At 36.0% G+C, this 10,587-nt stretch overlaps 1 protein-coding gene across 1 annotated transcript; it reads right to left on the reverse strand.

Annotated features, from left to right (window-relative positions):
* Positions 1-1,489: 1,489 nt before the first annotated feature.
* LOC113007086 (uncharacterized) lies at positions 1,490-10,241 on the reverse strand. Its single transcript, XM_026143471.1, has 21 exons — positions 10,044-10,241; positions 9,833-9,916; positions 9,143-9,214; positions 8,955-9,053; positions 7,410-8,593; positions 7,093-7,315; positions 6,742-6,907; positions 6,539-6,621; positions 6,264-6,440; positions 6,007-6,114; positions 5,180-5,251; positions 4,453-5,086; positions 4,272-4,358; positions 3,551-3,841; positions 3,327-3,461; positions 3,148-3,216; positions 2,960-3,054; positions 2,419-2,545; positions 2,143-2,260; positions 1,983-2,059; positions 1,490-1,858 (listed from the first exon to the last, which is right to left on the reverse strand). The coding sequence occupies exons 5-12, from the start codon at positions 8,306-8,308 to the stop codon at positions 4,613-4,615; spliced, it is 2,202 nt and encodes a 733-aa protein (XP_025999256.1). The 5' UTR covers positions 8,309-8,593; positions 8,955-9,053; positions 9,143-9,214; positions 9,833-9,916; positions 10,044-10,241; the 3' UTR covers positions 1,490-1,858; positions 1,983-2,059; positions 2,143-2,260; positions 2,419-2,545; positions 2,960-3,054; positions 3,148-3,216; positions 3,327-3,461; positions 3,551-3,841; positions 4,272-4,358; positions 4,453-4,612.
* Between the last annotated feature and the right edge of the window lie 346 nt (positions 10,242-10,587).

The raw sequence follows: 10,587 nt of genomic DNA on the forward strand, positions 1-10,587 counted from the left end.
AGACACCTACTAAAGACAGTCAAAGACATTAATTTCAATCTTACCAAAATAGGACAGTAGTTGACGTTAGTTATGGAAAGGCTAATCCACAAAAACGGAGAAACGTCCATAATTCTATTATTCATAATCATGGCAAGGTTTTAGGTTTTTCTGCAGTTCCATCTCTAAAAAGTGTGATGTCTTCCCGTCACTGACTTCAGTTTGAAACTTTGTATTTATTCACAGATTTCCGTGAGATCATCCTAAAATTTGTAACGAAAAATGGGCTCAAAAGAGCCCTCTGCTTAACGGCATGTAGCCTATAGCATAACGTGATATTTCAATAGTGTATGCAAAAAGGTCGGAATTGATGGAGAGTGGGGTTGCCTAAACTGGTTTAGGTTACATTTAAATGTGTCGTTTTTTTGTTTATCCATATGGATGGATGGAGGGGCAAGCTGGCAAAGTTTGTCATGTGCAGTTTTCTGACAGGCTACTTCACAACAAAACAATTGCAGGTTGGGTCCTTAGAGGGCAAACAGAATATTTCACTTCGATTCATGGGTTACCTGACGTGGTTGGACTGCGGTCAAGTGAGCCCTCACTTACGAAGTCACAGTCAAGCTAGCCGCACCGCCAGCCGCCACCTAAAATGTTGTTGCACTACTCCTTACGCATATTACGGTATCGGTGCCGACTGGCTTAGAAACGCAGTGTTTTCTGTCCTGACACTACATTACTTCACAATCCACTCCCAGTTTTGGTTAATCTCCACTTTTCCCCCTGTGATCCACAGCCAAAATTACTGTACGGATTTTGAGAAAATTGATAGTAAACTTTGCACAATTTACTGTACTATACTCTATATATTCTCATCTTTGAGCTCCGATTACAGGAAAACTGTAAGAGGTGACGCAGATATCTCACTGGATTCTGACTTTAGGCTGTCGCCACTCTTCACCCTGTGGTCCACAGCAAAAATTACTGTACGGTTTTTGAAAAAATTGATAGTAAACTTTGCACAATTTACTCTACTGTACTCTATATATTCTCATCTTTGAGCTCAGATTACAGGAAAACTGTAAGAGGTGACGCAGATATTTCACTGGATTCTGACTCTAGGCTGTCGCCACTCTGCACCCTGTCATCCACAGCAAAAATTATTGTATTGCTTTCTGATCAAATTAAATCCTAATCCATTACCGAACAAAATGAGTTCATTGAATTATTTGCTACAAGAAATTTCTTTCCACACACAATTAAAATTTTTCAAAATGTCATTCACACACCACCTCAAGTAGCAACTTTAGTTTTAGACATTATTTATTCAGTGCTTAATCACAACAATAGTCACCTTACGGCACTTACATAATACGTTAAACCTTACAATAATACATACAGAGAAAAACCCAACAATCATATGACCCCCTATGAGCAACAGTGGGAAGGAAAAACTCCCTTTTAACAGGAAGAAACCTCCGGCAGAACCAGGCTCAGGGAGGGGCGGCCATCTGCCTCAACCGGTCAGGGTGAGAAATTACATTTCTCAGATTACTGATTTCTCATATTACTACTACACAGTTTAGATATATTGTTATTCATTATCTGTCATCACACAAATCAACCCAAAAAATCAAAAAGGAAATACTTAAAGTACGTGCACAAAGCAAGAATGTTATACACATTGTGTTTTACACATGTGTTCCTCAAAACAACAATAACAACTATAAGCAGATTATTCAAGTAGCTTTCACTGCATGTGGAATTATGTTACACAAAGCACACACTTCCACTCTGTCTTCTGAGCACTGCTGAGCTGTTCATTTGTCATGTCCAGGCATTCAGAATGGAACCAGCGGTTGCAGTTATCACACTGGATCTGTAAACAAAAACAAATGAACTTTCATAAACACATTCCATAAATAATCAATTACAATCCTTAAAGACACAGAGTCAAATACTTTGTTGTAGATAACATAAAACTATTTTTAAAAATACTATACCCAGTCAGTGATGGAGGGTCCTGGATTAGGTGGTTTCGCTGTTGCACACATGGCACAGTTGTTGTCACTGTCAAATACTAAGACTTAACATATATATATATGTTAGTGTTCATCAGTTTGACACAAATAAATATGTCCATTTGAAGAAGATATTACACACCGGAGGCCTCAAGTATTGTCTGTGCAAATGTCCTTCGTGCCTGGGCCATCTCTTTTTTTGTCGTCAAAAATGTCATTTTTGGTTTATTTGGGAATGCTTCCATTACTTCTTTGGCCATCTGAAATAAAAAATAAAAAAAATGTAATTGAAAAAATCTGCAAATGTTACACTTCCTGTTTACACAATTTAACCTTTTAAGATTATTTTAACTTCCCCCACCCCATCTTCTTATCTAATTTTACAGAAAAATATGATTGAGTTAATATGGTACCATACCATGATGACCATTACTCCACAGCTAGAACCATCCCGTTGAAATGGATGTGTCAGTACTCCTCCTCGAAGTCTCACATTCACCCAGTCTGTTTTGTTGTAGCATGTCCTCCTCATTTTGAAGTATTCACTTTGTGAACATAACATACATCACATTTATATACAAATGAAAGATAAGTCACACAGAAAAAGACACATATAGTACATATCACTGTTTTTAATGGTGTGTCAGAAAGCCCTGTGCTCTAGATTATGTTAGATGAAGTATCAAAATTATTAACACGTTCTTTTAAATCTAGAAATGTTAACTGTCTCAAATGTATCACTGCTTAGACACTGTCAGTGTTTTTTTTTATTATTTAAAATTACATACGTGAGTAATTTTGAATTATTTTTTAAAATTCTTTAAGGAACTGATAACCACAGATTTTATTAAACTTTAATCTACAACCATACGTTCACCTTTAGAAAAAGACCTCCTAAGTCCTCCTGTCACTTTTCTAATATTTCATGTTATTATATAAATGTAATAACGTATATTTACCGGAATCTTTTGGCTGCACGGTCAGACTCTTCCTGCTCCAAAGAGTTTCTTGAAGGATCGACCAAATACAGACAGCTGTCATCTGCATTTATGTACTGCGATAGATATATAAATATAAAAAGTACATAAATTATCAATAATGTGTTATTGAAACAAACTGTTTTCACAGAAATGCTGCTCGTACTAACCAGAAACTTCCAATGTATATTTCCAATGTTCACAAAGGATAAAATGGCTCTGTAGTTGTCAAAGTTCACCTGTGACATATTAGGAATTAATTACATATTTTCAACAATACTTTTTCCATTTTGAGACATTAATTAACGTTTAAAAAATTAATTCTAGAATATATAAAAAATTTTTTTACCTTGGACAAGCTTTGTCTCCTGATTAGTTCTCTCTCTCCATAGAGGATCACACCGCTCGTGTAGTGGTTCATAATGTAGATATTATTCCCCAGATTTAGCCGAATGGCCCAGTGGTGCAGGAGACTTTCAATGACCTGAGGAGTATAATAAATAACCTTTTATTACTTTGTAAACATGATAAATTTTTGTAATACAATCTTTAATAAAGATTTTTTATACTTACGTATACTCAGTATTCAGTCATGAGGATATGCCTGGAATGTCGATCTAAAGCAGTACTTACTGAATGTGTAGGGAACAACTAATGTTCTGCCCCAGCTTTAACGTTAACCTTATGCAGTACTTTTCTTCTTTTTTTTTAAATAACTGGATTACATACCTCTCCAACAAGCCAGCTGTGTGGTCTAAGGGTCAGGAACTCACTGTGACGTATGACAAAGTTGTTACCTCTAATCTGAGATGGGACCACAGAAACAACAACTTCCGTTTCCTGTTGTTTCCACAAATATGCGACCTGTGTTTCAACAAGACAACAGTAACTAAATTCAAATAATTCTTCTTATGAGAACATTCATTTTAATCAATTACAACGGTTTTAAATCTAATTTTTAAAAGTATTTTATGTACCTAATGCAACAACATGAAAACATCTCCAAATTTGACATAGATTTTAATGTAATTTATTTGAGATGTTAAACTACATTAAGAAATTAAAAATTGAGTCAGTTACTGTTGTTTTTATAATATTAAGGCCAGTAACATGTAAAAGTTACATTTATTATTGTACTGACATTTGTAATTTTTCTGTGGTCTGTTATTTTTCATTCATCTACACATACATATAATAAAATCTAATACATAATTACAAAAATATGTACAAACAAACTTGGTTTTTCAAACAGATGACATAGTTAATGAATTAGAGTTTGTTTGTGAAACATCACCTGTGATGCAGTGTCCTTTGTCGGACCGGTTGTGTTTCTCTCAAGGTGCTCTGTCCTTTCCAGTGTAGATGGAGAATCCTCTGGCCCCTTGATTTGTGGGTTGAATTTAAAAGAAAATATTTGTTACTGCTGTGATCATTTTAAGTAATTTTTTTATTAAGGAAAATTTGGGTGTACTCACTGTCCTCCTGACATCAGAGAGTGGCTCCAAAAGGATCTCTTTGAAGGCCCTTTCCATTTCCTTCACGGTTGGATCATCGTTGTTTACCAGGTGTATTTCAAATGGAGGACTTGTGGGGTTCTTATGTTCAATGTACTTTTTGATTGTGGTGACTACAACATCAGCACAAATTGAGACTGGAAAGTTGAATATTCCAGAGCTCACTGCTGGAATGGCAACAGAGGAAAATTTGTGCTCTTCTGCACATGTCATGACGTTCAAAATACCTTTTTTTTAAAAGCTTCTTTGCATGGGTTATCATGTGCACTGTGGGGTCATTCTGCAGACACGGGCCTACCAAATGAATCAGCTTCATGCAAGGTAGTTTGCCTGCTGTGGTAACTGCAACTTGTCCAGCCTGTAATTTGCCATTTTTGGCAATGAAGAGATCACTCTCTGCTTGGATAGTGCGTCCTCCAGTAGCAGACAGTGCCTTTGCAAGTCCACCCATGTGAGAGAGACTTTCATTAGCTGCATTAACAATTGCATCCACTTTGAAGGCACATAAATCTCCTTTCCATACTGTGACCGATGCTTTATTAGCCATGTATGTTGCTATTTTTTGGCAAACGGCTATTTGTTCCTGGCGCTCATCCTACAAAGATAGACACATGTCAATTTTCAGAGTCATTTATGACAATAACACACAAAAGATAAATGTAGACATTAAAAACATCTCTAACAATACCTGGTTTTGATGAGCATCATATTGTTGGTGCTGTTCCTGTTTAAAGGTTTGAACAGTCTTCTTCCCTTTTAACTGTTAACAGATAACATTTTTGAATGACTTTATATAATAGAATATAATATACAAAAGAATATGGTCATGAATGAGACAAACTTGTTCTGATGTGAGACGTATGTAACGAGTGAGCATCTGTCCTGCTGTTGGTGTACCACACAGGAACTGATATGACTGTGTATGAGTGCCTAGTCCCCTTAAAGGACTCTGTTTACTTGGGATGTAATGTTGGACAGAGGAACTATGAGATAAAAACACGGGCAGTATGTGATGCCCGGTCCAGCTGTACAGAGAACATGCTAATGTATGATTGCAAACTGGCTTGCCTGCAGTCAGGGCACGCGAGCTGTGCTTAATACAGTAGGTCTCCAAAAGACAATAATCAGCCTTGAAAGCTTGTTTAATTCAAATGCCCTTGGCCTACAACTGCTGAAAACGAAGCTGTACATGGTGTGACCAGCAAAAAGCAAAAAACCTGAGCTTCCTCCTGCACTTATGTCACCTATGGACATGCATTTTTTGGCATTAAAGCAGGGGTTCACTAAGGCCCATGCCTAGGTGTAATACAATGTCAAAACACATAAAGATTTCAGGTAATCAGTTGTAATACAGTTTGATCAAACATTGAAACATGGAGACGGATGATAATTTATAATTCATGCTTTATAAATAGTCAAAGCAGACGCTTTACCCCAGAGGACAAAAGGAGTGTGGCAATCGGGAGGACATCACAAGGTGTAATTATTGAAAATAATGGGAACATGATGACTTACCTCAGTTTTCTTTTTCTTCACTGGCAGTTCTGTCACTAACGGTGACACGTACACACCTTTTCGTTTAATGCGTTTGTCTTTCCATTTCTCCATTTCCACGCGAAAAGACTGTTGATTACACATACATACTTTTAGTGCTTACTTATTTTATCATCTCTTATTAATTCTATAGTCATAGCCAAATGTTTTCACTTTTTCTTAGTTTCTTGTTCTAGTTGTATGAAACACATTTTTCATTATTAGGAAGTTATTCATACCTTTTGTCTTGATTTTTTCATGTCTGCATATTCAAGCAGGAGGGCATCGTGCATTTTTTGATAAATTTCCACAAAGTCATCAAGCCTTGTCAGTCTCCTTCTCTGGATACGGATTTTTTTCAAATCCCACTGGCTTTTCTCCATGATTCCTTGGGTCCTATTGTCTTGTGTAAAATTCTTAAATGCAATAGTACATTGTTTAAGTCAGTATCTATGGATTGTAAATTTATGTACAATTTATGTTTCTTTTTCACTTATTCTTCTCGCTATGATACCTGGTTCTTGGATTGCTGAATGTCATCATAGAGTTTACTGAGCTGCTGGTAAGCAGGACCAGTACCATGACGTCCAAGATCCCCTAAGGAGAATACAAGTAATTCAAAAACATAATCAAAATAGATAATTAAACATTTAGCACATTTACATTTATGAATAACTGACAATTTAAGAAAGTAATACAACAAATAAAAAAACGTACCGAGCATCATTGATGACCACAAAGTTGCATGTGGTAGAAGGTGATTTACCAGACCGGCAATAAATTTGGGTGCATGAAAGATGTTTCTTTCGCCCTCACAGTCCAGTGTTGCATTGTCAACAATTGCCTGGAAATGGGTCTTCAAGGGGGCATTCTGAACGTCAGTCTGTAAAACAGATATATATCTGTATTCAGCAAGTTATCAAACCAAAGAAAAATTAATTATACAAAATGTTATTTTGGTTTAAAATATATATTTTTTAAAATAATGTGAATTCATTAATTCATTTGGGACAGACACAAGTAAAAAAGTTATTAATATGGTTACTTAAAAAATAAATCTTAGCTAACCTTGTAATCTTCAGCAATCACAGTCTTTTCATCCAAATCCAGGGTTCCCCGTTTTTGCATAAGGATTTTCAAGTTGTTGTAGTGTTTTGTTACGTTCCTTCCACTACAAGGACTGCAAAACACTATTGCTGCACTATGGACAACATCATCCATATCTTTTAAGTTATCACAGCATGCAAGGAGCCCAAACACATGCATTCCAAGCCTGTAGTTCTCTGGAATGCTGGGAAAATGAACAAATGAAATCACTGTTAGTAGGACCTTTACATTACAAATCTTGTATTCTTTTTTTTAATTATTCATATAAATGTACTCACTGTTTTTTACAAAGGTCCTTGGCATTTTTCATGACATGGCTCAGACATCGATGAAGAATGGGAATGTTGAATTGCTGTGCTGAATGCTGGCCAGTGAGTAAGACATAGTACTTCTGCAGCAGATCCTCTAGACTTGTTCTGCAGAATGTCATGGAAATGGATCGGAGGAGTACCAGGGATCCATCACACATGAACATGACAGGCCTGTTGTATGCCCGATTACCAAATGCTCTTACCAGATCAGTCTGAAAGGCTTGCAAGAAGTATGTCACAGAGGCTGCAGTGTGGTCACATGTGACATATGTAGCAACTGGAAGAGGAGAAGCACCTTTGGATGGGTTTCTGACAACCAACTCATACACATAGTAAGGTGGCGTTCCAGCACTTTCTTTTCTTATTATACTTCCAGTGGCATCAAAGTACACAATGTCTTCTTTGCATCTTTGATGAAAAACTGACAAGGTTTTCTTAGACCACAGCATTATGCCCTTTGGATGCATCAGAATCTTCTGCAGTACGTCCTTTTCAGTGTCCTGATACTGTTGAATTATCTTTTGTAAGCTAATCAACTCGTTGGGATCTGCTCTACTGGCTTTTCTTTCAGACCATGCAATGTTTTTCAACACTTCTTTTGTTGGAGCATCATCTCTGTTTCCAGATTGGATCACCTTTTGTGGCACTTTCTGTAAAGACTCCAAGTACAAGCTCCTTGGTAATTTGTTTTTGAGGAGTTCTCCAGCACTTTCACGTGCTTGTGCACGCACAGGCCGCCTTTTCAGCTCTTTATTATTATGGCAGACCTCACCTCCTTTGAAAACGACTTCTGCTTTCAGTGTCTCTTCGTCATAAACCACCACAGCCACAGTGACAGGGCAGTCCTGAAATCTGCAGTACCCCATAAACCTGAAAACTGGTGCCTTTGATCTTGAAGAGAGTTTTTTCACACTGTGTCTCCGAAATCCAAAACTGCAGTACGGGTTAAGTGTTCTGATTCCACTGGCAATTATATTTGTCCACTGCAGTCCTTTAAAATGTCTTCCTAACTGATGTTGCCGTAACTCCTTCCATTCATTCTCATTTATGAAAAAGAAAGTTTTCTGCTGTGGCAAACCAGATGTGAAAAATTTGTCTTCAGAACTGCTACTGTCTGTGTTGACTTTAGCTGATTCATCTGATTCATTCCTCTGCAACAATCAGATATACATTTTTAAAAAATATATAAAAACTTTCAATGTTTGTCACTACAGTGTCTCTATGAAAATCCAACAGCATCATTATGTTACAATTTCACTAACGAACCCATAGGACAAGTTTCACAATCTCTTAGTAAATTTGTCTTAGTAAGTGAATATGACTAAGAAATATTTATTTTACCTCAAAAGATCATCACAAAAAGATTTTAACTTTAAATTTAAACTTTGGATTACTGTTCAAAACACTTGAAATTTTAAATATAATAATTGCATGATAGTGTTTAACAAACATATAAACTCTGTGTTTTCTTTCTCTGTTTTGTATTAAAAACAGTGAAAGTTATGAAATTACCTTAGCATTTGCATTTGAAGACGAAGATTTAGAGTCACTCTCGAGGGATTGTGTGTCTGGGGTATGGATGCCGCTCTCTGCAGTTTTTTGAAGTGCATCCTGTGAAGAGAAAGCAATTTCGTTTCTTTACAAATTAATGTTTTTCCAAAGCATCACAATGTAATACTGAATAAAATACAAATAATTACCTCGTATCTTGAAGGTAAAGGTACATTTCCTACAGCTTGTGGAGACTTTGGCGCAACAATGTCTTCCTCACTCTAACGAATCACAAATTAATTAAAACATAACAATTAGACTGAAATTTCTGTATGTCTTTGTTAAAACACATTGTTACACAATATTTTGAAAAAAATCACTATGTAATGAAGGTTTTATAAGGGAAAAAAATATTCATTAAAGGAATATATTACTCTAATTATTGTAAATGAAAAAGTAATCTTCTGATTCAGATTTTGGAACTTGATTGGGCAATAACAAGCTCAAATGGAGAAATTAGAAGAGTGGAAGACATGGAGTGAAAATTTAGTCAGCAGCAGGAGGATGAGTTGGTTACTCCTTTAAAATGGTGGTCAGATGTGACACTCAGGTCTTTGTGTGGCTCTCCTGTGGGTGCTTAAGGCTCTACACCTCATGGTTTGGTGGCTTGCTTTCATATGTGTTTACCTGCTGAGAAGTCTATTGTAATCTACTTTCTTGCTCTCCATATGACTCATTATTACTCTTTTTCAAGATTTAAATTATTTTCAAGATGACATTTTGGAGTGAATTTGTTTTATTTTTATCTAAAAAGCAGGATAACTACAATGGCTGGATAAGGTTGTCATGATGGCTTCAAATTTTTAAATCGGACAGTAAGTGTATGACACATTGCTTACAATGGAAGGAAAATCATCTCCAAGTGTTGTCTCTGCAGTAGGAAAATCAGTCTGTAGCAAGGGACCCTCTACCCCTGATGTGGTCTGTAAAAATATTTGATTTTTGCATAATAATTTTTATTACAGGAAGTTCTAACAAAGAAAGAGCTGTTCTTTTTTTAAAGTATTTTTTAAATGGACTAAATATAAATACTAAAAAAACATTGCTTACCTTTTCATACTGCAGGACTGCCTTGACAATTTTTTTCCTATTAAGACATGTATTAGGCACTCCCAAATCTCTTGAGACATTTTCCCAAAAGCCATGCACTTTGTGAACACTGTAGGTCTTTAGACTGGTCCCGGGTTCAGCATACTTGTGAATGACCTCTAATATATTTGTCAGGGGTTTTGAAATTGTCCGTGCCTTTTAATGTAAAAGAGAACAGTGACATTAACACATCATACCTTTATTGTGCTGTAAGTGTATATTATTATCACATTATTGTTTGTCAAATTACTTGCCTTTCCAAAAACTGAAAAAGTGCAGGTCCTGAAATGTTGAGACAAATTAAAATTAGTACAAAGAAAAAAAAAACATATGAACATATCTGTTATACTGAGATCAACCTTGCAATACTGATCAACAATAACATATGAAATGTGAACTCTTCATTAAATTTTAATAGACTTCAGAAAACATTTTGGGGCACTCGAAGTACCCACACTCTAGTGATTGATGCCAAAAAATCTTTTTGGTGACTTTTTCTATGCCA

This window comes from Astatotilapia calliptera, chromosome 2 (genome assembly GCF_900246225.1).
Source record: "Astatotilapia calliptera chromosome 2, fAstCal1.2, whole genome shotgun sequence".
NCBI lineage: Eukaryota > Metazoa > Chordata > Actinopteri > Cichliformes > Cichlidae > Astatotilapia > Astatotilapia calliptera.